At 39.8% G+C, this 27034-nt stretch overlaps 1 protein-coding gene across 3 annotated transcripts; it reads left to right on the top strand.

The window, feature by feature from the left end:
* Positions 1–229: 229 nt before the first annotated feature.
* wu:fb13g09 (ATP-binding cassette sub-family C member 5) lies at positions 230–24256 on the top strand. Of its 3 annotated transcripts, none has more exons than XM_067518673.1 (30): positions 230–527; positions 3257–3445; positions 3913–4068; positions 6519–6666; positions 9064–9297; positions 9628–9801; positions 10306–10453; positions 11413–11561; positions 11813–11920; positions 12383–12733; positions 12838–12909; positions 13060–13184; positions 13268–13340; positions 13514–13717; positions 13878–14003; positions 14319–14430; positions 14554–14738; positions 15109–15255; positions 16132–16261; positions 16604–16757; positions 19069–19197; positions 19406–19592; positions 20259–20348; positions 20769–20961; positions 21073–21232; positions 21756–21834; positions 21945–22058; positions 22369–22533; positions 23002–23090; positions 23292–24256. In XM_067518673.1, exons 2-30 carry the CDS (start codon positions 3267–3269, stop codon positions 23308–23310), a joined length of 4200 nt encoding a protein of 1399 aa, XP_067374774.1. In that variant the 5' UTR covers positions 230–527; positions 3257–3266; the 3' UTR covers positions 23311–24256. The 3 variants fall into 3 exon arrangements, with proteins under 3 accessions (XP_067374774.1, XP_067374775.1, XP_067374776.1); XM_067518674.1 differs by lacking the exon at positions 230–527 and adding an exon at positions 4420–4444 and having other exon boundaries at positions 3305–3445; XM_067518675.1 differs by lacking the exons at positions 230–527; positions 3257–3445 and having other exon boundaries at positions 4057–4091.
* Positions 24257–27034: the final 2778 nt, after the last annotated feature.

The raw sequence follows: 27034 nt of genomic DNA, 5'->3' as shown, positions 1-27034 counted from the left end.
CGTTTACTTAACTACTCTTTTTTACGTGTTCGTCCTTAATTATTATAGTCAGACTACTCATGTATTCCAACCAATCACGTTTAAACTCTCAAAGCCAGGCGGCCAATCAGATTGCAAGGGGGGGTCCGCCCGTGTCTGGGACATGCACTTCCTTGTTATTATGCTGTTTCTACGGTGACGGTGCTGCGGCCTCAGCGGTTGGCGGAGCCGCTGTGACCTCAGAATGACATCGGGAATTCCTCTCCCTGTTGGTACTCCGTGAGACGGAGGACGCGGGGACAGTGGAAGCGGCACGCACTGAATACACGCGAGACTACAAGTTCGTATCCCTCCTGTGTCTCCACTTGAAGCCCGCTGCTCCGCCGAAGAGGATGTGTCTTTGCGATTGTAGAAAAAGCGTTCAGTTTGAATGAGGAAACAGATACCATGATCGGCCGCATCTCCATCTGCATTTCCTGCTCGTAAACACAACATCTGAGATCTGTACTGCTACTGCTAAGGTGACCCGTGAAAAAGCCGACTTGAATGTAAGTGTATTGTCAATGGAAACTTCGAAGAGCTAAAGTAGAGTTCTTCCTTTCAAACAGCAGCTCAGTGTGTGGGTAGTAATGAGAGATGTATAGATTTTGTGTCATGGCCACGAGACAAATTGAATTATTGATTAGGCAAACTAAACTGGCAATTAGGCAATTTCTCCTACAGAAGAGGTTGAAGCTTTGAGTAGAAAGCTCTATTTGTCACAGAAGCGATGACCATGAATTAAAATGTTAAGAAATAGGTTGTATTCAAGTGTCCAGTAACCTTTTTTCCTTGGCGTGCTGGCAGAAGCAGTATCATTTTACTTTGTGCTACTTTGCTAAAGTCAACTGAAAATGGAGGGGAAACGCAACATTTGTCTATATAGGGAAATGCTATGTATCCAAATATCGTAGCCTTCTTATTTACTTTCTTCACCACAGTGTATTCACACTTCAGCTTGCGTAATAACATACAAGAGCAAACATGTCTCGCCCCCCAGTCAGTCACTCAGCCTGTGTGCAAACTTCACATTTCCCCACAGAGCATTAATAACGTAATACTGAGCCGCAATGTGTGATACTTGTTGGCTAAAGTTTGAAGCCTCCCGTTTTTTGGCGGCACTCATTGTGTTTGCTGATCAAAATGTCAAACAGCAGGTCTGGTCAGCTGTCGCTAACATATTTCAAATGACAGGACTTAAACTGGTCACAGGCCAAACTAAAACCGTGTGCGCGTTCTACACGTCGATGGACAAACCGGTTTCACCTCGGAACCACTGTGAATAAAACAAATATTGTTCAAATTGAGATGCATCACTGTGACGAACATTTAAAGCAAACGGTGTCTGATCAGCTGTCACATCATGTCTTATTATTGGAAAGTAAAGTGTGTTCAAGTGTAAATTCATATTTAGGCAAGATTTGATCTTCTGTTGCTTTTTAAATGTTTTTTTGTTTGTTTGGTTTTTTTGTACTATTGTATTGCTTATCTGGTACAAACATTTGATAAAGTCAGATGAAATATACAAATTTAGTACTAAATTCTCAAATAATATTAGTTCATAATATTACTGCTCTCAAAGTGCCCTGATTGATGCGTTTGACAGGAACATGCCCCTGTACCCTGTAGACAGTCTGAGGTCCACCCGCCACAGTCACACAAACCCCTGATTGTTTCCCTCTGTTCTGTATCAAATGATGTACAGGCTAAACCTCTCTTTGTATGGACCCCACAGCACTTTCCAGCATGCAGTGATCTATGCATTTAGGTATTTATTAGTCCAAACTTGACCTGCAGATTAGGTTTTGATTTCATGAGTATCTATTTACGCAGTTCTGAGAAAGCAGTTCACATAGTTCGTTGTCGGTAAAGAATGACTTGGATTAAATAAACTCCTATAATTGCTTCCTTTAAAGAAAGCCCTTGAAACTTTATAGCCATATGAAAAATTTCACATGACACAGCCCCAATGTTGTGGCTAATTAGTGTATGTGGAGTGTTTGGACTTGACAGTCTTAAAGCGGTGTTGTTCCAAAGTCCTACTGTAGCTGTATATACATTAGGGTTGGACAATAATATTTAGGGCATTTCATTATTGTTTTATACATTTCAATTTTCCAACTTAAAGATTTTAAGCTAATTGTAATTAAAAGCTAGCGTTTATTTTGGAACAACAGATTCAAGGTGTGAATGGTGTGTTGTGACCTGTGTGGATGTGATGTGTGAAAGTGTTCCTGTATAAGTCATGCGATGTCTCAGTGACCTACATAGACACAAAAAGTGTATGCGTGGGAAGATCAACCATATTAATATTGTGATTTGACTAACATTTAATTTAAGATATGTCATATCTCAGCCATATGCTACAACTGTTCCACTATGTAGAGGGCATTGAATTTTCCTTATGGAGTTCTTAAAAAGTATTCAATTTCCAGGCCCTGTCTCAAACCCCTACTTTAGTTCCCATCACTTTTTTACAGGAACAGTAAGTATTTTTGTCTCCTAGTGTTACTCAGATGTTATTATGTCACCCTGTTTGTGCATTTGCTCAGCTACAGTATCTTTGTTCAATCGGCTTCTCTGGATAGTCAGTCTGCACCCCACACAGTGTCTGGCTGACCTTGTCATGGAGCTTTGCCATAGAAGGCATCACTGACAGCCTACAGATGCACAACAGCTCCTGGGGCTTCTGGCAAGTCACCTTTAAATAGATAAGCACGTTAGTTGTATGCCAGAGAAGGGTCGTGACCTGTGAGCGAGGTGATTGCTCAAGTCTTTCTGGGTAGAGTGTGATTCAGCAAAACACCACTTCCCTCTAATAGTTCACTGGGTTAGAAAGAGACAGAACAGGAAGATTACAATGTTTTATTCATCCATGCCCCAGTGAGAGGCTGGCTAAAAATGTCAGGTTGTCAAAATGTCAGGTTTTTCTTAAGCGTTAAAAAAATAACCTGTACTGTGTATTACACTATTTCGACAGATTGATGCCATGGTTTGAAGACATTGTTCAGTGTTTTTTTCAGTGACTGTGTTACATCATGTCTCTAATGTAATGAGACATAATCATTGGGCCTTATCTTTTATCACTGTTTTAATTGTTTATAAACTTTTATAGAAATTGGAATTAGAAACTTTTATCTGTTGAAGCGCTTCCAACAAGATAATATTTACAACTGCATAGTTTCAGGTCATTCTCACGGATGAAAAACTTAATATGGTTTTGCTGTTCTCTTCCCAGAGCATCTGCCATGTTCCCTGATGCCCTTGAAGCAGCTGAGCGGGTGGAGGTTCTGCCACTGTCTGCCCCCCAACCGCTACAAGAGCTTGAGGAAGAGGAAGCAGAGGCATCAGTTGAGAGGGGCCCAAAGAGAAGAGGACGCTACAGGCAAAGCCTGCAGCTTTTAAAGCCCTTCAGGATAACTCACAAGTAAACAAAATTCTGTTTAAGCTCATGTGGCGACTGTGAACCAGATAAAAGCAAAGGTAAAGTTAGAGTGACAGTCTGCCATATTGACAGACAGATGCCTATTTGAAGACACACATAGAGAAAAAAGTTTACATTTGTTGTGCTTACTGCCTGTCTGGCAGTAGCAAGAGGCCGTGATAAGAGATTGGACCTTATCCCTCAGCAACAGACAGCACCGTGTTTGAGCACATGCCGGCTGATAAACTGCCCTAAACGTTTTTTCGCTGCTCTCTTAGATTTTTGTGAAGAGTGTGCAAATTGCTGTTCAAACACTGCGGGCATGATTCACCTTTCATCGACTCAGATGAGCAAAGGTGCCGCTTCGGTCTCAACGACCGATGAGGAACTGTTCCCCCAACATAGCACCTCTCTGTCTGTCTACACTTTTAGACATCTCACCCATTTCCATGTCGTCTTCTCTATTTCAGGCACCAGCACCCAGTTGATAATGCTGGCTTCTTCTCATTTATGACTCTGCACTGGCTCACTCCACTAGCACTGAAGGCCTACAAGGGGTCCAGCTTGTCTATAGACAATGTGTGGGGAGTGTCCTGTCACGAAGCCTCTGAAGTCAACTGCCAAAGGTGATGAAACTAACACTGCTGAGGTTTGTTTGATACAGGTGAACTGTGGTGTTAAGACTTACTGACACTCAGTATTGCTAGAAACCTGTAGTTGGGGCGAGACATGACATTAAAAGGCTTTGTATATAGGAGAAGTTGTATCACATAGGAGCAGTCTGTGAGTTGTCAATTTGACGGTAAATTTGACACATGGGATGCAACCACATCAAGGCTAAAAAGGATTTTTACGAGTTGGTCCATAGGGCAAAAATATGCTGTAAAGCCCCCATTAACCCCGAGTTATCCAGCTTTGTGAATTGTTTATGTATCAATTTGTTTGGTGATTTTCTACATTTATCTTTTTTTCAACAGATCCCACTAAAGAGCAAAAGCAGCAGTGAGCTAATTCTATTGACCACCTGTGTAACCTCCCGTCCTGACTGGTTAAAATCTATTTTCTGTTTGTTGGTTGGTCGTGCCAACCTGACTAAACTCAGCAATTCACTTAGAATCATGTAAATGAGCGCATTACGAGTCATGATCTTATCGCACTGTTTTGTTGATATTGTATGAAGGTGGTGATAAGAAAATAACTAATTAACATGCAGTGAACCTGGGGCTTCTCTGGGCATTTCCCCGCTTTGCTTGGCCGGTAATCAATTCTTGGTGTTCATGTATCACAATGTGAACCATACGTTTTTAGTTCCAGTATCCAGCCATGCTTGTTGTATCGTATTCATGTGAATCTGATCGTAACCCAAATATTTCATTCTCACACTGTAAGGGCAAACACTGGGATTTTTTTTCTTTTGAAACAGGGATACTTAGAAACCTGATTTCCCTCTTTTATGTGAGCCAGATGAATGTGGTGAAAAATCAGATGAAACTTACTGTAAACAGGCAAGTCTGTGCAGTGAGGATTAATGGATGAACATCCAGTCGTTCTTTAACAATACAGGAACATTGTGCTGGGATGGAAGGCTGCTAAGAAAAGGAGGGATTAGAGATTACAGTGAGACTTAGTCTCTGACTTGGGTGGTTATATAATTAACTCCTCTACCTGCGATACCCTGTCTCCTTGCAACATTCATTAGCTGTGGATTGACTCGAGCCAGGCTGTTGTAGACAGTAAGATAAGTCACTGTTTGCCTGCCAAACTACACATTGTAAAATAGCTTGTAGTAACACAGCAATTCTGCAAATGAACAATGGAGATGCACAATGAGCTCATTAGGGGGCATTTAGATTTTACTGCTCACTGAAAGAAAACCAGCGCTTTTCCCATTAATCACGTGCTCTCAAGTCATGGCGCCGTGACTTAGCAGAATAGAGGAGGGTGACTAAATAAGGAAGTTCACTTTTGGATCTGGTGACAGCTGTGTGGGTTGTAAATGGCTCGTTCTGTTTAAAGGCTCTGGCGCGTGGCCGAGAGGTTTAGGGCTGCTGCTTTGTGTTTGTGTGCAAGAGCACATGCTGTAGAAGAGCAGCAGCAAAGGGGCACAAAGCCATCGCTGTGGTTCGGGTGGGCACTGCAGTGCCATTGAAGACGGAAGGGCTTTATTTTGTGTTTACATAGCAGAAGAACAGTTATGCAATCTCGATGAGGAGCTGGGATGATGGTGAGCGGGGCAGTGGGAAAAACGGCCTGGGAGAGTTGACACTTGTTGGTGCTCGGTGAGGTGCAAACCTTGATGTCCTGGCCAATGCACACACACATGAACTGAGACAGTAATGCCTCTTAGGTTTTAACCATCTTCAAAAGCCAATCCCTTCTACTTTGTGCTTTGTCATCGATTGATGTGCTTTGTCATCGATTTAGAATTAATTGATTCTATAAATTCACATAATTACTAAACTAATACATTATGCTATTAGATTATACATATAGATGGAAAATGTCTTTTTTAACTGGTAATATATTTCATCCACTGATTGGCTCTAGCAACATGAAAGTTATTACTCACGCAGAATTCTCCTTTCCAGTTACTCAAGCTGTGCTCTAAGCAGCTATTGGGCTGCAATTAATTGTAATTTCTTAGAGTCTATACGATTTGACTTCAAGTAGTAATTATCAGTCTGTGTGAGAGTCTAGTTGGTTTAATGTTCTGTCTATCTCTGATACGTTTTTAATAAAGTCATTAGGGTGTAAATTACTTTCTGCAGCTGCTCTGATGCTGCTTTATAGAGTCATTAACCATGATGCGTTTGGCCAACAAGATATTTTACCCTCTTCAAGGGGCATTATACAGCAATGAAGGGACATCAGCACATCTTTATCATGTTTGGTAGAACCTTGTTTTAGTTTTATGTAATGCATCACCCATGTCTGTGTTTTGTAGGTCACTTTTACGTTATTATCGGCCAAGCTGCTTTCATTTTGCTTTTGGATTGTCCAGTTGTTTAACTTCACTAACAAAGTATTGGTGTTTGGCTGAGCTGTGAGTTCATGTGGTCCTGATTTCTGGTTCCAGGCTCGAATCTTTGTGGCACGAAGAGCTAAAAAGAAAAGGCCGAGAGGGGGCATCCCTCAAAAGAGTGTTCTGGAGGTTCTGCCAAACCCGCATATTGGTGGCCATCTTTTCTCTCCTGCTCACCATGGTGGCAAGCTTTGCTGGGCCTGTGAGTATCAACCAAATCCTCCCTTGCCTTTATATTCCACTGATTTGGCTAACATGCTTTTCAGCATAGTTTCTGGCTTGGAGTCCCAAGTCCGAGTGTATTTTCTGAGAATGTCTTTATCCCATTTCATGCTGGTCTTGAATTGAAATGGCAACCTACTGAGAGATTACTAAGACTTAGTTTAGAGTTCCCAATTAACAGTATTTCTGAGTCGCTTCTATTGTTTACCCTGCTATAAGCTGTTTATTTCAATGTTGGCTGTAAACAGTTTGCTTGATGCTACTTGAAACTAATAGCATTACCTGGATTTAGCTCTTATACAATGACACATTTGTCTTACACTCCTGTTTGATTTATTTAGTACACTTGCCGATTAGGCGGTGTTGTGTATATTCTCTTATTTTACATATTTAACAAATCACAAAATATTGTTGGTCTTCTCAGCCTGTCTTTGTATACATTTTTGTATGTATAATGTCCTTACAAACTGCATATCCAGAGATGTTGGCACACTATGTGAAATATATATAACAGCAGAATGCAATGATTTGCAAATCATTTTAACCTCTTTTAGATTTTATATGGTACAAAGACAGCATATCAAATGTTATTTGTCATTTGCTCTAATATGTAAGGCAGATATTTTCCATTCTTCTTTGATAAAGTATTTCGCCTGCTCCATTGTCATATTTATGGCTTCATTATTCTCTAAATGTTTTCAGTAGGTGACAAATCTGGGCTGTAGCAGAGCAGTTTAGCGGACAAACAAGTCAGATGGTCCCTCACCTCTTTAGCCCGCAGGACAAAACGTCAGTGTTTTTTAAAAAATAATTTACAATTTTGAGTCACCAGAACGCAGGATAGTTTTCCATTTTGCCTCAGTCCTCTTTTCAAATGAACTCTGAACCAAAGAAGGTAGTAACATTTCTGGATCTTGTTTACATATGGTTGTTTCTTTGAATGGTGGGTTTTTAACTTGTTTTTGTGTATGCAGAAACAAACAGAGTTGACAGTTTACAGACAGTGGTGTTCGGCTCAGGAGTGACCACTACAAACTCATGCATTATACTGACCTGTTGCCAGTTAACCTTGTGTATGATCTTAAATCTGTTGATCTAAATTGCACTTGTTCATCTCCTTGCCCTTTTTCTTGTTCTTCCTCTGTCCCACTTTTTCTTACCTATGTTCCTGCTTTTGGTCTGTGTTGTTTTGCTCCTATTTCCTTTCCTTTCTCTAACACTTTGTTCCCTTTCCCTTATTCTTTCCCTGTATCCCCTGGGATAGTTGACACTTGTTTCTCTGTGAAATGCAAACGTGGAACGCCATGTCCTGGCCAACAAAATCTTGCAAGATCAGCTTCATTTGCCATCTGGCAAACTGACAAGGGTTGTTACATTTCACTCACACACCATTTACATCATTGGATCACACACTTTTGTCCTCGTGGCCTCATTTACATTTACTGTGTGTGCATGACCGTGCATTTAAAGGTATATATGCTTTATCCTTTATTGTTATATTGCCTCTAAGAAGTATTCCCACCGCTTGGACATTTTCATTTTTTTACTTTTTTACAACATTGAATTGTGGGCACTTTAATTTGTGTTTTTTGACAAAACATTACAGAAAAAGACTCATGTCAAAGTAAAAACTGATCTCTACCAAATACTTACTATTTTTTGTACTTTTTAAATATTATCAACTAAATACTAGTGGATCCGCATTCTGAGCCAAAACTACACCGTGAAGACAAAATGACAATCTCAGGTTATTGAAAAGCAAAATTGGGATGGATGCAAAAAGTATATATGAGTATATATACTTAGGATTACGCTTAAATTACACATTAACGCAAAGGCACAGGTATAAATCTGCCATATTCTCAAAACCTGAATGACTCCTTTTGGCCATCAGACTAGAAGCTATGACTCTTGAAGAACCCAGGCAACACATGTTGTCTGTACAGTCTCTCTCATTGCAGCTGCTCAACCTCATAACTCTGCTCTAAGCAGATTTATACCTGCCGTGTTCATTCTTTTTATTATGATGGATTAAATTTTATCCATCCACTGACATTTTCAAAGAGTTGCCTACTGTCTTCTTTACTCTTCATGGTGTAACAGTCTAGGTTTTGGTGAGGATACTGGTTCACCAGTAACTGGACCTTCCACATAAAGGGCAACGGTGATGTTTAGGGGAGTTACTTTAAAGGGGGTGAACACTTATGCATTGAATTATTATCAAAGTTTTTATTTATTTTTCCAACTAATAGAGATTTGTTTTTAATTTGACACATAAAATGTTTGGCAAATAAATTGACTGTGAGTACGTCTGTGCAGATTTCCTCTCTTTTGAATTTATGTAAACTCTAAGCTGATATAACCATGCCTTTGTCAGGCCATCCTGGTCCGAAGTCTGCTGGAGTACTCCCAGAGCTCTGATACCAGCGTGCTGTACGGCCTCTCTCTGGTAGTTGGGATCTTTCTGATGGAACTGATGCGATCCTGGTCTCTGGCGCTCATGTGGGCCGTCAACTACCGCACTGCGGCACGACTACGTGGGGCCGCCCTTACTTATGCCTTCCAGAAGATCCTCTGCCTCCGCAGCACTAAAGACATCAGTCCAGGCGAGGTAGGTGGCGTAACCCTGGAGAGAATTCATCTCCAAATGAAATAAATCATCCCTCCCCACAGGGCACCACATGGAGATCACTGAGATGGATTTAATTTCTGCTCTCAGACCATTCCTTAAATCTCGACAAATCCCATAGCCTGAGGGAGGAGAGGCTGTCTAAGATTAGTCATTACACAGCTTAAGGGGTATCATTGTCCAACAAGTGAATGTGGGAATAAAGACACCTGTATTTGTACAATCGTTTTTATACTGTAGCATGAGGGAGGTTTAATTAAATTATTAAAGATAATAAAGTAATTTGCCAATAATCACTGTGTCTGTACCTAGCTGATCAACATCTGCTCCAGTGATGGCCAACGCCTGTATGAAGCTGTGGCAGTGGGCTGCCTGCTGGCCGGGGGGCCACTGGTGGGAATACTGGGTCTGTCTTACACTGCTTACTTCCTGGGCCCCACTGCTCTGCTGGGTTCAGCCATTTTTATCATCTTCTATCCCTTGATGGTACGACTTCTCTTCTCTGCAACAAGAACATGTGACAACATACAGTATATTAATGACAACACAAACACAGAGCATAGACTTGTACAAAGTTTTTTGTAAAAAGTAATGACCACACACATTTAATTTGAGGACTTTTCAGCAATGTTGCTTTATTGTTGACATGCTATAGAACATTTTGAATTTGGTTAGTAAAATGGCCAAGTACTCAGTGGTTTAAAATCTTTGAACTAATTTAGGCCATTGGACACACAGAGCACTTTTTAAAAGCATCATAACTCCTCGGCTATCAATCTCCTGTCAACCTTGTTGCTCTCAGACTTCAAATTACACTCAGTCAGAGCTATAGTCTGACAGCCTCAGACCCTGGTATTTATGGGAAAGGCATTTATCACTCTGGTCCACGGGACAGGCCTGCAGCACAGCTAATGTGATTGTGTCTGCTTTCATTTCCTCCTCTGCCACTTATTTCTCTTGTCATCATTTCCTATGTTCCCGTCTGGACAGATGCTTGCATCGAGGCTGACGGCATATTTCCGCAAGAAGTGTGTGGTAGTGACTGACCGGCGCGTGAGGCTGATGAACGAGATCTTGGGCTGCATAAAGTTCATTAAGATGAACTGCTGGGAAGATGCTTTTGCTCAAAATATTTACAGTGAGTACCTCCCGTCTTGCCAAATGACTCAGCAGTGCACTGATGATTTCCAGTTTGGTGCTTTCTTTATTCTCACATGATCAGAATAAAGGGTCACCTTATTTGAACATCTGTCAGTGTTGCAAATTAGTGACTAAATGGTTGGTTTATCTTCTGAAATTAGACCTGTACTCTCAGTGAACAGGCATGATAATCCTGACCCTAAATCCCTTTTCATTAGCTTGCTCCATTTAAGTTTTTTTTTCCTGCACCATCATCTATAATCAAAGCTAGTTTGAATGCTTTAGCTTCAAGGTTAATTTCCAAGTTGGGGGCCTTCTGATACTTGGAATGACTGTCGGAGCTGCTCTACTTATCCATGAATTATCTATGGGCTTTTCTCACAAGGCCCTGCCTATACGTGGTTGATAGTAATCATTTTCCCATTTTAATCATGTCCAAATTAGCCAGGTGGGGCTCGTTTTTACTGCTGCCCTGTTACTTATTATGATTATAATTAATTGTCTATCAATTTAAAGGACAATGAGTCATAGAATGTAACTATTATTCCCTTCAGTGACTATTGTTGTTAAATAGATGATCATAGTGTGTTTGTCCAGAGCATTTGACTTTTGATTTGTAATTAATCCAGAAACACACATGGCATCCAAAAGAGAAGCCCGCTGGGACCAACATGTACCATGAGGAGAGATGTCTCATATTTCAGAGACGCAGTGTTACTGGGGCTGAATTAAAGATGCATACTGTTTCCACCCAGGGAACTGGGTTAAGAAAGCAGCTAGCATGTGATTTTGGGATACGGAAACATGAAGCGGGGGCCAGAAGTTCTGAAGTCCCTTTTATACCATGTATGGATTTGGGGCTCTTGTCCTCCCTGTGGTACCTATTTCTGTCCACTAACTACGTGTTGTTCAGTGAAACTAATGATGTGTTTGATGGAATGTTCATCTCCTCAACAGAAGCGCGGTCAGAAGAAAGGAGGATACTTGAAAGAGCTGGGGTTGTCCAGAGCTTCACAATAGGCATGGCTCCAATTGTTGTGGTGATAGCTAGTGTCTGCACTTTCACTCTACACATGGCTTTGGGCTACGACCTCACTGCAGCTGAGGTATTTTTGGACGTGTAGTCAGCACATCTGTTGCATATGTGTGTCTCCCCTTATTATGAACACTGCTCTTCCTATTAATTTATATTTACATCGACCAGAGCTTTATGAAATTTTCTTTTGGTTCAGTTATTAACTTGTTTTGTGCTTAACTGATTGAGTATTGAGTATTTAAATACACTGTTCGTGTATTTGACCAGACAGAAAAACAATAAAAACAACAACTGTCTCTGTGTCTACACATCTTGTCCCAGGCTTTCACTGTTGTAGCAGTTTTCAACTCCATGACCTTTGCCCTGAAAGTCACACCATTGGCTGTGAGGGCACTGTCAGAGGGAGCTGTGGCAGTCAAAAGATTTCAGGTGAGAAATATAGTCTGCCATCCACTCCTGTCACACAATCCGCACAAATGCATTGATCCCAACATTGTTTAACCATATAACAACATCTCACTAGTCACAATATACATTAACTTTCTGAAGGTCAGCAGCGCAAAATACACTGGATAAAGTTTGTTAGAATGCAAACCGTCCTGTTCCTAAAACAGTTGCCCAAATTACATACTGTCCTTTTTGACGTATTACATAAAGATGCTAAACCTCACAAGTTAGTGAGAAATGGCTTCGCAGAGGCTGCGAGGGTTAAGCAAGCAAGCATTTGTGCTACAATCCGCCAAAAGGCTGGAGCTGTGTTTTCTATGTTTTATGCACGTGAAATGCATAATCAGCTAAAAATGTGCTCAAGGACGGACTGCACCAGGCTCATATTGTACCATATTGTCATAAATGTATTTTGGCCATGAACAAAAAAGTGTTTCTCCACAGAGGCTGTTTGTGATGGATGACAGAGAGGTTGTTTTGGCCAAGACGGAGGATCCTAGAAATGCAATAGAATTTCAGGATGCCACACTAGTGTGGGAAAAAGCACGGCCTCCAGCTGTTAAATCTAACCCAGTTCCCAAGAAGAGAGAAGGGATGAAGCATGTGCTACGAAGGGAGAAGCTTAGTTTATACATTTCCACAGGAGATGACAAAGCAAATAAAGAAGGTCCCAACTCACAAAGTCTCATCACTAATATGGAGCAGGAGAGTCCACAAAGCACCATCTCCTCCACTCAAAGCATACGACCTCCACTGCACAAGACCCTGCACCGCATTGAGCTGCGCATTAAGAGGGTAACAACACATCATGTGAACTAAGTGCTTTTTGCTTAAACAATTTGACAAACATTAGTCTGATTTGTTTAAATCCTACCATGCCACTATTTTCCTTTTCGAAGGGTTCACTGGTTGGGGTCTGTGGAGGAGTCGGGAGTGGAAAGAGCTCTCTCCTATCTGCTCTTCTGGGACAGGTGAGATTCAGCTGGATGTTTACTGTAATTAGATTGCTCAGTTTAATCAAGTTTCCTCTTCTAATGACCTACAAGGAAAGGAATTAACATTTCAAGTGTTGTTGTTTTGTTTTGTTTTTCTGCTTTCAACCCTGTGATTTTGTGTTGCAGATGACCTTGTTAGAGGGTAATGTAGCAGCGAGTGGTGACCTTGCTTATGTGTCACAACAAGCCTGGATTCTTAATGAGTCATTGAAGGAGAACATCCTGTTTGGAAATGAGTATAATCCTGAAAGGTACGATTAGCTGCTTAATAGTTATTTCATAAAGAATGAAAGTCATAAAGTTTTAGTCCTAATTTTACTGTCTTTGTTATCAGATACAGTACTGTCTTGGAAGCCTGCTGTCTTCTTCAAGATCTTGCAGAGCTCCCATATGGAGACATGACAGAGGTATCTGTAGAAATGTAGAATGTTTATTTTTATAAAATGCTCAGCATGTTTTTGTTCGTAGTTCTGTTTTCTGAAATAGCATTACCAGTAATTTTGGTTGATGCAACACATTAAATGCAACAGCAATAACAGGAGATGTCATTGGAGATTTTTATTTTTATTTCTCGTTCTAGATTGGTGAGCGAGGGGCCAACCTGAGCGGTGGGCAGCGTCAGAGAGTAAGCCTGGCTCGAGCCCTTTACAGTGACCGACCCATACTTCTCTTGGATGATCCTCTGAGTGCAGTTGATGCTTGTGTCGGTTCTCATGTCTTTCATAAAGCTATCAGGGGTGTCGCCAAAGGCAAGACAGTGGTCTTTGTGACCCACCAGCTACAGGTAAGGGACCATCTGTGAATTTCAATTTACAATATTATATTTTTGAGTTTGAGTTTGAGTGAAAATATGGTGATGTACTTCAATTGGCTTAAAAAAACAAAATGTCCAGAAAGTGTCTTTTACCAATTTTGCCTTTGTTTTATATCATTTAATTTTCTAGTATCTGCCTGAGTGTGATGACATTATTCTGATGAAAGATGGGCAGATTGCCGAGCACGGCACCCATGCACAGCTAATGGGGAAAGAGCGTGAATACGCCAACCTATTCAACAGCATGCAACAGGAGGTAAGGCCAAAGGCACATGAGGCATCAGGCCAGCTCTTTTGAATAAGGCATCTCTGCCCCACTACACAATAACATCGAACATTACAAGATGAATAATTCATAATCCCGGAAAAGCAGGCTGGAAAATGTTAATGCATACAAAGCCTTTCATTATTTATGCGTGCAGTGATTTACTGGTGAACGGTTAAAGACCATGTCAGGAATATCTCTTTTTAAATGACTTGTAGGGTGTTGTTATGGCTGCTGTGACTTGTGGTGGCGGCGGTGTGTTTTTAACAAAAAAAAAAATCACTCTCATGCTTTTTTGTCTTTTAGAATTTGGTGAAAGAAAATGTCAAAAACAAAGAGGAAAGGGCAGGTGCAGAAAAGGCTGACAGTGCTGTTGATGTAGCCAAGGTCAGACCAAAGGTGGAGAGCAGCAACGGAGGTGAGAGACCCTGTCACTTTGCATGCTCCACATGTAACGTAAATTCAGAATGCTTTTGTTTTTCAAGAATGCTTCTCAAGTAACTTCTATGTCTTTAACTTTTTCACTTTATTGCCCTTTTAGGACAACTGATGAAAGCTGAAGAAAAGGGCTGTGGTGCAGTCTCCTGGTCTGTGTATGGTGCCTACATCAAAGCGGCAGGCGGTCCAATAGTCTTCATCATCAACATGTTCTTATTTCTCTCCACCACAGGCAGCATAGCCTTCTGTAACTGGTGGCTGAGTCACTGGATCCGACAGGGCAGCGGGGTAAGGCTGGAGATAATCCTACTTTACTGTAATTGATGCGTATTTGGCTTCCAAAAGAAAAATAACAACTATGATTCAGTGAGTTGTGGCAGCCGACCGAGCATTAATCTGATGAAAAAAGAGTAACAGCACCACAGTAAACTTAATTAAAACTGAGCACGAGCGGTGAAGAAACAGATGTGCAGCAAAGCAGGGGCATAGGCTGCTATTGAGAAATGTGTTTGGAATAGTAAACATTGTTGAAGTGACTGATTTTCATGTAGTTTGTGTATGCCACAGCTTTTCTCTGTTTCATTAAAGGCAAAATTTCTATAGGAGGAAAAAAAATTCTTTCTCAGTGTTTGTAATTTGTTGCTCCATCTGCCCTCAGAACACATCATTAATCTTGGTGAATGAAACGATGACGAGCAACAGCATGACACTCAACCCTCACATTCAGTACTATTGTACTGTTTATGTTGTATCCATGGGAGCTGTCTTATTGCTGAAGGCAGTGAGAGGACTGGTATTTGTAAAGGTAAGCCGCCCTCCAGTGTTCTCCTCTGAGATGTTTTTTCCAATTGTACTACTATGGCAGTGTTTTAAAGGCATAGAAATAATTATATATTAGTGCTGCATAGTTCAGCAGTACTTCACCTTAATTGTTTTTACTATCAGTTGTTAATGCTGTCAGGTTTCGCTGCTAGAATGAAAACAAATCCGTTTATCTGTCCCCTACTGTGTGTCAGAGCTTTCCAACGGCTGGATGTCTGTGTGTGTTTGTATTTGTGGGTCTTTAAGTGCAAGGGAAATGAACATGAAGGCAAAGAGAGAAAGGATGGGTGTGTGTGCGTGTGTGTGTGCGTGCATGTCATTGCCCCTTTGGGAGTGCGTCCTCTTTTTTAAGCTAACACAAGCTGACACTGCATTGCAGAGGTTAGGTCCCCACGCTAATGTGTGCACATGAAATTGCTAATTTTTCAAAAGCAGCTAATCTTTTTTTACCCCTAGCTGTGATGAGATCTTTGGGAGTGTTGAATATTCCATTAATAGAATTAATTTGTTCTCTGCTGCCACATGTAATTTCAGTCCAATTGGTGAAATGTCCCTTGCGCATTAGGTCATGACCTTTATGTCAGCCTTCCTGAAACTCATTATAAATGAAGATTTGACAGTTTGCCTTGTGCAAGGGATAAGAAATAATATATGTGCACATGCTTAGCATATGCTGCAGTCAACATGTTACTGCCACAGTATTTATCCATTTTGTGTTCCATGCTCAGCACATCTACAGGCGAGTTTCTTTCCAACTGTCAGTAATTTCCAAGCCTTGACGGCTTCCGTATGTTTCTAAGTTGTTTGTTTACATGTGTCAGGCCTCATGTTCTAACATAGCTGTTGTTTGTCTCGACAGTGCACAGTGAAGGCTTCGTCTGTGCTCCACGACAAGCTGTTCGGCCGGCTCCTCCTCAGCCCCATGCAGTTTTTTGATACAACACCTCTGGGTCGCATCCTGACCCGCTTCTCCAGGGACATGGATGAGGGTGAGGCTTGATTTGTCTTGACTGTGAACCATTCCCCCAAGAGAGCTCTCACTTGGTGAAGTCACCATAGTTGACAAGGTGTAGTGCCAATACACGGTGTGATTTGACATGGAGTATTTTCCCTAGTGAGTGGCTCTCAGTTATCCACTTTACTGGTGCCTTTGCTTGATGTGTTGATTTGTGAGTTGCTTTGTTTTGGGGTTTTTTTTTTTGGTTTTTTTTTGGATGACTGGTTTTGTTCCAAGCACATTTTTGTAGATTCAATTGCAGCACTTTTTGTCACCTAGAGAGTTTCTCCAACACTTTGCAGTGTGTCTGATATGTGATACACCTCCCCCACAGTGGATGTTCGTCTGACAATGCAAGCTGAATTGCTGCTGCAGAATCTGACCCTGGTGCTGTTTTGCTTGGTAATGGTGGGCATCGTCTTCCCTTGGTTTCTGATCTCCATTTTGCCCCTTGGAGCCTTCCTCTATATGGTCAACCGTGTCTCCAGGTCAGACTCCCATCACTTCTGTTCTTGTCATGGCTTTTTGACAATAAGTGTGAGATTTGGAATAGACTTGACATTACACTACACTCTCCCTACAACCAACAAAGTTACTGATGTAATTAAAGTTATGCCAGTGGGAAGCTGAAGAACATCCACACAAACCTATATGATTGTTTAGGACTAATTGGTAGACATCCTTGACTTTGGTGCTGGGAAGGTAGCCTCCTGCTGCTAAGACTGCTGCAGCAACAAAGTTTGATGTGAGTGATCACAATGACCCATGTAGTCCATGTCCACCTGAAAAACAAGATTGATGCTGCAATTCTCTGTGTATTTGAAGCAGTGAATGAACGTTGTTGTTTTTGTTTTTTTTTACATATATTATATCTCAGGAGTTATATCCAATTCAATCACCTATTCCCTAGATTTGGATTGGATGTTACTTGTTAGTCCATTATTTAATTGTGCCATCTAAAATGGGTCATTTTTACTAATGCAAGTTTTGCAAATAGAGAGAAGAAGCAAAACATTTGCACATCCTGCACATAAAGTGCTGACAATAATGGGTATTTTTCAGTTAGAGTTTGGACCTTTTTTGTGTCCACTTTTAATCAGTAAACATATTTACAGAGCCCTATAACCCACTATATTACAATATGATTGTGAATCCGGTAATGCAAACATATTCTTATCTTAAGCTCTTATTGAGATTGATTTTACAATTTATTACCTGGGAACTAAATGTAAAAGTGAAAGAAGTGCAGGAGGGATGATCCTTATTGGCAAGTGTGTAATGTGTTATCAGTCATTGATTATATTTTTCACAGCTTCTGTTCTGTGGTAAATGTTGCAGCAGCACCCTGATCTGATGACTCTGCCTTAGTCATCATTTATGGTTTGGCAGCAGTTGTGCAATAAAGGTGATTCCACCAAGAGGAACAATAGCACGCTGGTATCGTGGGAAATAACCATCTTCTTATTTCCTCTATCTGATAGATAAGGAAGAATGTGACTCTCAGCATAATTGCTGTTCTGGTGTAAAGTCAGAAAATACAAAAAAAAAGATACACGAATTTTATAGAAATAGATTAAATATAGAATATACACTGTGTATGCATCATAATAGGCAGTGGGAAATATGTAATACCAAATAACATTTTGAGTTGAAAATGTATGTGGTAAAACTGCATTTTGGGGATACATATGCTTCTGCACATATGTATCAAATACCTTCATTTACCTTAATGGCAGATCCAGTTTGTTTCTTAAGGGGGCAGTTTAATGACATAACATCTTTGTTTATCTTAAGAGACATTTAAGATAAAAATACAATTTTACATTAATATTGATCATTACTTAAACCAAGTGGAAAAGATGATCCTCCTCTCTTACCAAAAAGTAGTAATCATCTATGGCAATGCTGTTTTTAAAAAATGAAGTATTGTATCTTACAAGTCACGACATCCCAGGATATGTATAGATGTTACATCAAACTCGATCTCCAATTGAAATTTCCCACTTCTAAAGCAGCCTTTATTGAATTCTGAAATGAAACCGCCCAGGGCATCAACATGTTTGTCTGGATCACAGCCTCGAAGCAAGGAAGTGTCATGTTCTTTCTTTCTCTCTTCTCAGGCTTTATGAGAAAACCCAGTGATTCATAGGAGACCTGTAATTCACATGCACCATCCATTCTGTCCTGGTGTCTAAAAGTAGACACACCACCTTTGTCAATAAACTCCTCTCACTCACACTACTCTTGTGGACAGCGAGTCTTGTGTCTCTCTGGCTGCCAATTGTATATCACCGTCTGTCTTACTCACAGATTACGTCAAATCACTGTCCCTCATATTTGAATCTGAGTTTAAAAATGTAGTCACTTTCTTACTTACCATGACCCATTCTTGTTGTAAAATGTTGTTTATGATGTTTTCAAGTTAAATGTAATTTAATTGGAATGTTTATTTATGGCATGCTGGAGCCAATATACTGCCATGTTCATTCAAATCAGGCAAATCTTGAGTGGATGCTTTCCAAATTTGTAGTGCTGGAAAGCTTGAAGATTACAAAAGAACAAAATTATGGTGTAATTCATCTCTGGAGTCAGTTTAGGATAAATTACTGTGACACTGTGTAACAAATTAAACTGCATGTTAAATGACTGGGAGAAATATCATCTGTGGTAATAGACAGTAGTACAGCTACAACTCCACCTGATGTAACATTCACAAACATCAGCATTTATTGGTTATGAATCTAATGCTTCAAATGTGAAAAAAAATGTTTTACCATTATGATTTTTCTACATTGACAGGGTTCTGATTCGTGAGCTGAAGCGTCTGGAGAACATCAGCCAATCACCATTCACCTCTCACATCACCAGCAGCCTTCAGGGACTCTCTACCATTCATTCATATGGAAGAGGGAAAGACTTTGTCCAAAGGCGAGTATAATGGTGTCTGTGTGAAAGATTTCGAGATTATTAAACTTTTATCTCATCTTATCTCCGCTTGTAGTTTCACAGTTTTCTCCATAGTCAGTAAAAATACCAAACTTCAAACCAGGAAATGTCACCACAGCAAAGCTTGGGAGGCTGCAGTTCTGCTGGCGTTTGCTCTGGCTGAAATAGATTTATCTGTCTTCGGTTTCAGATATCAGGAATTACTGGATACCAACCAGGCCTCCAACTACCTCTTCAGCTGTGCAATGCGCTGGCTGGCTGTCCGCCTGGACCTCATCAGCATATTTCTTATCACTGCTGTAGCACTTCTCATCATCTTCATGCACAATCAGATACCCCCAGCCTATGCAGGCCTGGCCATATCGTACGCAGTGCAGGTTTGTAAACAAACACGTGTAGTTACACAGAATCCATGGAGATACTGGCAGCTGTAGTAGTCTAGAGGTTGAAAAGGAGATAGTTTGAAAATCTTGAGATGTGAAACATATCTCTGCCAAAAAACTTAGCCGCGATTTGGGTTCAGTTTTCTTCCAATAATTTGCATTTGCACTTTGCTCGATTTACTGAAAGACGGAGCAAAACCCTCCTTGCTTGTGTTACTACTTAGGTGTTGATACATAAGCATGTGAGAGGTTTTATTTCTTAGGTGATATTCAGCAAAAGAATCAGCATGTTTAACACTCATTCACCTCTTTGAAGGACGAGGGATCGTATTACTGAATACATATGCAGCTATTTTCAGAGCCTGTCTGAGGCGAATGTTTGCTTTCTCATTTTTAAACTGTCTAATATTTGGTTTTATTATTTGTTTGAATGCACAGTGCCTTAGTGCATGGGCATGGGAATTGAAATCGATTGGCTAGTTTGGGATGGAGCCATATCACTGAAACTATTAATTTAGTTGTAAATCTTTTTTAAGTTTTACTGCTCATTTGTCAAAGGGGTGCAGCGCACGTCAATATTAGATGTTTACATTGTAAATAGCATTAGTCATTGGCGTTGATCATTACCCTTTGACATCTCCGCTTTTCTTTCACCTGCAGCTGAATGGCTTGTTTCAGTTCACTGTGAGGCTGATGACAGAGACTGAAGCTCGGTTTACATCAGTTGAGAGGATCAATCATTATATCAAGGTAAGAGTACTGAGTAGTGTGGTAGATTATGTGTCTCTTGATCACAGATTCTGTCCCAAATCTCACCATCGTGCACGGACCAGTCCGGTATAACAGAGCAGTCGAATTCAGGGCAGTCGACATGTCCGGGCATGTGTTTTTGATTGTGTACAAAAGATTGTATGTGTGGTAAACACAGCAGGAAGCAGATTGAAACCCAGTGTTTGGTCTTTACACACTCCGGATCACATGACGGGGCTAGTGTCACACAGCAGTCATCGAACCACAAAGATCACGATTATCAACGTAACTTTTTCTTTTCTGTCTCAAGTGCAGAGAAAAGCCCACAGGGAGTAAATCACTGCAATTCACTTCAGGGGCTTGCACCTCTACAGAGATTTAGAGATTAATACCAGATACTATCACTGTTCCTTATCTCAGTGTCTAGAGAGTGAAGCACCCAGAAAGAGTCCTGAGGCAGCTGCTCCTGCCCCCTCCTGGCCTCAGCAGGGAAAGATCACCTTCCAGGATGTGAAGATGCGTTATCGTGATGATCTGCCACTGGTGCTTAAGAACCTGTCCTTCACCATCTTGCCTGAAGAGACCATCGGCATTGTGGGGCGCACAGGATCCGGTACAAGTGACCCTTTCTGGTCCCCTGCCAGCAGCCTTTTCAACTTACATTCACATCACTGTTTCACTTTTAACAGTTATTTACACTGTATTTTTCTGTACGCATTTGCAGGAAAGTCTTCACTCGGTGTAGCTCTGTTCAGACTTGTGGAGCTGACAGGAGGCTCTATTATAATTGACGGAGTCAATATTGCACAAATTGGTCTGGAAGACCTGCGAAGCAAGCTAGCCATCATTCCTCAAGATCCTGTGCTCTTCATCGGCACCATCAGGTAATAATTACTTGTATTGACAGGAATGGTAACTAATGCAATGTACAGGATCAAATATGTTACGTTTATATTTTAGACTGAAATGGGCAGGGAAAGTAAATGACCAAATATGTTTACATTGAAAATGAAGAGGCTATATGATACAAGGTCAATCTGTATCTGTAAACACAGTCCTAAACTCCTACATTTGCCTAAAATGATCACTTTCAAGGTTTTATATAATTGTTATTTGAGTCACGGTGGGCTGTGTCTGTTGGTGAGTGTAACGCCACCCCAGAGGGAAAACAAAAATGTTGCTACGCAGTAAGACATTTAGACAGTCTTACGCAGTAAGACAGTAGGACATTTGACATACAAGACTCATTAAAAAAAAACTAAATATCTGCTTTGCTTTAATAAAAACTTCCAGTTGGTTCATTTATTCCTATTATTTACATAAGGATTAACAGTACAGGACCTGCACTAAATTTTTTGTGCTGGCGTGAAATTGTTGTAATGCACATCGCAATCTTTTTTCTGATAGGACCAATTTAGACCCGTGGAACCAATACACTGATTTGGAGATATGGGAAGCCCTAGAGAAGACACATATTAAAGAAATGGTAAATGTTAAATGTGTTAAACGCATAGTTTCTTGCCAAATTATGCATTATTTGACTAGGTCAACCTCTAACATCTGCACTTTCCTCTATAAACCTCTGACCTTCTCCAGGTCAGCCAGCTGCCTCACTCTCTCTACTCAGAGGTGGTCGAGAATGGAGAGAACTTCTCGGTGGGAGAGCGACAGCTACTCTGTGTGGCCAGGGCGCTGCTGAGGAACAGCAAGGTGCTGGTTGTGTATTACTGCTGTTTCACATTCCCATGTGGAGCATTGTTAGGCATGAATGATGACTGTAGCAGCTTGAGTATGGTATTCTCTTCAGTTTTGTAATAGAAGAAAACATGCCTCTCCATTTCAAACATTGTGTAAAAACACTGTCACCTTGTGGCATGTAATGTAACTACATCACATGAACTAGGCATGAGCAACATTGAGCATAGTCTAAAGTGGGAAGTGTTAGTAATAAACCTGGACTTTTACATCTTGCATCTTTTTTTGTATAATGTTTTTCTTTGTGTTGTTGTTATTGTTCAAGGTTCTTATATTAGATGAGGCAACAGCAGCCATCGACACTGAGACGGATCGTCTGATCCAAGAAACCATTCGCAGTGCATTTGGCAGCTGCACCAACCTCATAATCGCCCATCGTCTCAACACGGTGATGAGCTGCAGCAAGGTCATGGTTCTGGAAAATGGCCAGGTGTGTGTAAAGGCAACACAACTGCACAACTGCGTGATTCTGACCCTTGGATAAAACTCATTCACAAGTTGAAACACCGCTGATTTTCTCGGCGAATTGGTCCCTTTAAGGTGACAGATGGGATATGACAGTGAAAATGTTCTTTGGTGGCACTGAGCTAAAGCCAATGTTTGCATGAAAGACGTGAACATTAAATGCACAAAAATGTTTACCACTCTCAGTCTTCGGCGTCCCTCCTTACATTTTACCTTACGTTTTAGAGTTTAAGATTTTTTAAGAATATATTTTAGAGTGGTGAGATCAAGATAGACAAGATTCATGGTGTGAATTTAAACCCAAGGTCACTGTGACCATGTTGCAGTGTAGTGTCAGTAAAACAACTCCAAATGGACTAAACTGTTAAGTTGAACCTGTGATCTTGTTTTATATGCTGGCACTAAGTTTGTTTTATCCCTTTTTTTCTTATAGATTTTGGAGTTTGACAGTCCTGCTGCCTTGCTGGGAGATGAAAACTCAATATTCAGAACCATGATGGAAGCATCTGAAAACCAAAGCAGGTAAAAGATGCAAGAGCTGAATTTTGGATGTGAGATGTAACACCCCAGAATACTCAGCAGAATAACTGAATTGCACAAAAAGACACAATTAACCCGATCCTGCCATGGTGTGAAAGCAGTGTGTTATAAAATACAGAGGCTTTTGAAATCGCTGTTTTATGTATGTTCTGTTTTATGTGTGTACTTATTTCCACACTAAAGACCCAGGAACTCAATTTAGAAGAGAACATCAAATCTCACTGTCTCATCAAATCTGCAAAGAAAGATGCCTCCTGCTCTTTGCAGCTGTGTCACACAAGTTATTTCCTGGAGGCCAGAAAGGGCAAAGACTCTGAAAATAGCACTTTATATTTCATGTGGGCATATTTACTGACATTATTTGTTCGCCTCTGGAGGTCAGCTAATAGGTGGGTGTTAGAAAGTGTTTTATTTTATTTTATTTTTTTGTAAACAACACCTTACAGTACAGGTACAGCATATTAATATTTAAACTTTAAGCATTATTGATTTGATCAATGAAGTTTAATTTTACTTATTCAATACACTGTATCTAATAAATCAGCAATTAACCATGTGTATGATACACTGTCAAAACAATGCTACAAGAATGTTTCTTTGTTTTTTTGTGTTTGGTGCATCTAGTTGAACGTAATAATGCAGTTATTTTACTAAGTTATTAAAGAAGAGAAATGTGCCTAGAGCTGTCGGCATATTCAGGTCATACATTGGAGATAGCCATGCAAGCATGCTTTTTTTTAGGTTGCATGCAAGTATTGTGTTTTGAAATATGCTAATACTTCCTTATATCCAAATGCTGAAGTTTAAAATTGCACATTTTACACTGTTGATAATGTTTTTACCAGAGAGGTACATAACTCTGGTTTTGAACAAAGTATATTAAACTGTTAATATTTAGGTTTTAAACCATGATACAGTATGTTTTTGCAACAAAGTTCAGATATTTTGAAATTTTGTGGTTTCACAAAGCTGTGATTGTAAATGTCTGCCTTATAATCAAGTATGTGCTGAAGAATCATGAAGAGTCATTTCATTGATACATTTTCAAGGATGCCTTCATACACTTGAGATATATAGTTGCAATATTTTTTGTAAAATGTTGATTTTATTATAAAGGTTCTCTTTTGAATAAAGATTTTTTTTTTGTATATTCTGCTGCCCAGTTGTCTGAGATAGTTACGTGTTTAAAGTGAACTCCATGAGTTTTAGACATCAAAGTGTATATACAAGTATTTGGGAGTCCTACTGCATATGTGAAAAAGGTTGGAGAAAGCCTTTTGTTGCTTCAAAGGGAGGTATATGAAGTATCTTGAATTGCATCAACTCATATCACTTGAGGCAACATCAGTTATCAGAAGACTAAAAGTTTGAAAGTTTGGAGTGTGGACTTAGAAGTAGAAGGGGTTTACCAAAATTCTGTAACCCACTCCTCATCTCCACTTGAGGCTACATTAGTCATCCTTACCATAGCACGACCCAAATCTCCAATCAAACTGTTAGCAGTGATGTTGCAGTAGGTAATGTGGGTGCCAGATTCTGACAAGGAAAAGAAGACATCGAATCAAAGTAGCTGTCTCTGCTTCTATTGTATCAAATTATAATGCCTTTTTTTAAACTGTTGACACCATTATAGGAGTACAATACTAAATGGCAGGAGTGCTCTATTTGATAAAAATGATAATAATAATAAACACTTCTAAGCATCATACATATTGAAATAGAAAATGGTTAACATTGGTTTCATCAAGTTTTTAGAACAGCTTAGCAGCTGTGTTATGTTACCTACCCCAAAAGATTAAGGTTACATGACATATGTTAGTGTTATTAGCTACGTAGGTTATTAGTTCTCATGTTTATCTGATCAGATGCAGTGACATTTGTTTGTTTTAGCTCAATATCCAGTGAAGACGTGAACAATCAACTGCAGAAATGTTGTGACTCCCTATTTGCTACATTATACCTGCAAATCAAAGAGCTGGAAGATAGTGGATCAAACACTGATCCCAGTCTGGGGGATACTACACTAAACTAGTCACCTACCATGGCGCTTAAGTAGCCTTTCACACACTAACATACACACACACACACATTAACACGCCTCTTCCACAGCTGATAAAGTGCACTTATCAGCCCATTTATGTGCACTGTGTGGAAACTGGTTAGCTGTTAACAAACGACATAAATTCCTTGACAATGGAGGAAAGTAACTAGATGCCTTGAATCCACAGATTGAAACAAGATCACCCTATTGTCTCCACCTACTGATTTGTAATTGCATATCAGTCAAAAACTTAGAGCCTTTAAATTTCTTTTCCGGGGTTCCCTTCCAGACCTTTCTTGCAGGGTTCACCTGCAAATTTAATTGATAATAACCTCAATTTAAATCAGTACCTTTCTGAAATAGAATTTCAGAGAGACATGTTTAAACTTTTTATTGAGAAAGCTGCTTAACTGTTGCTAATGGTTCCTTTAAGATCCAAGAATAATAAGTATCCTTCATTCATAAATTCTTTTTCTTCATCTCGAGGGCATTAATAGGCAGTTTGGCCCTTCTGAAGCTGCTGTGGTGCAGGAAGGTAGAGCGATCATCTACCAATCTCACAGTTGTTGGTTCAATCCCCAGCTACTCTGGTCACACGAGTGTCCTTGAGTAAGACACTGATCCCCCAGCTCAGCCATCAGTGTGTCTGACTGTGACTGTGAATGGATGAATAAGAAGCAGTGTAAAGTGCTTTGAGTGCCAATAGGTAGAAAAGGGCTATATAAGTGCAGACCATGCAATGTGTACAGTTTTAAACACATTTTTGTGTGTGATATTTTGATTACACATTTAGAATATTCACAAAGCTGAACGACTGTATCAAGTTTCTAAACTTGATACCTGCAAGCAGCAAACACTCAAAAACTCTTAAAAATGTTCTCTAAAAACGTTTTATTACAAGAAATAGGATTAATATGGTGGTCTTCACCCTTTTAGGTTTTTACCTTTTATTTTTTTTACAATATTGAATTTAGTTAATTAATTTTTTCTTACAAAAGAAGACCTTGTCAAAGTGAAATCAGTTCTCTACAAAATAGTTTAAAGTATTCTAAAATGTAAAACTTTAAATAAATAATTACATAAAAATGCACACCATTAAAAGTAACTCACCAAAAGCAAAACTCTTGCAGCTAATTGGTTTCCATAGTCACATAATTAGTTAAATGGCGATAACCTTAGTATCCTGCCAACACTGTTCACCATGAAGACTTAGATTAACACACTCAGTTAACTCAGTGAAAGGGTAATTGAAAAGAAGAAATCAGGGGAAGGGTGCAACAACATTTCCCAGTCATCTCTTAGAGTGAAGTAAATGCATCATTAAGAAATGGAAGGAATATGGAACATGCGTAAATCTACTTAGACTAGTTAGTCCTTCTGGGGCCTTGCATAAAGGAGACTATGAGGCCACCAAGACCTCTGAAGGAGGCACAAGCTTCAGTCTGAGGATCCAAATGGGGGCCACTTGACAACAAATTTCTACCACTCCATTGTGTTTAAATCTTAAAGTAACTAATGAACTCGTTATATCTGTTTGATGTGGAGTAAAAAGTCAAATAACTGTATAATTTTGGAAAATGCATAAATATCCTGAGCATAAAATTGAAATTGAGTTTACCTAGTTTAGATATGGTTGAGTAACTAGGATAGATAGGTAGACAGAGAAAGAGATTTTAAGTAATTTCTTTAGTATAAGCTTTCTTTAAGTATTCAAGAAGTAATTTTTCATACTAGATCATACAACTGTCTTTATTTTTCTACAATTGCACTTTGTCAAATATTTCATATGTGTCTTAAAACTTTCGATATGAACAATAAAATTGGTTTTACTTGCTGAAACCAATCCTCGTCTTAGGGCTAATTCAAAAGGATAATTCAAAAGATG

Source organism: Channa argus, chromosome 10 (genome assembly GCF_033026475.1).
Source record: "Channa argus isolate prfri chromosome 10, Channa argus male v1.0, whole genome shotgun sequence".
Classification (NCBI taxonomy): Eukaryota; Metazoa; Chordata; class Actinopteri; order Anabantiformes; family Channidae; genus Channa; species Channa argus.
The sequence above is the reverse complement of the archived record's forward strand: the minus strand, read 5'-3'. Positions and strand labels throughout refer to the sequence as shown.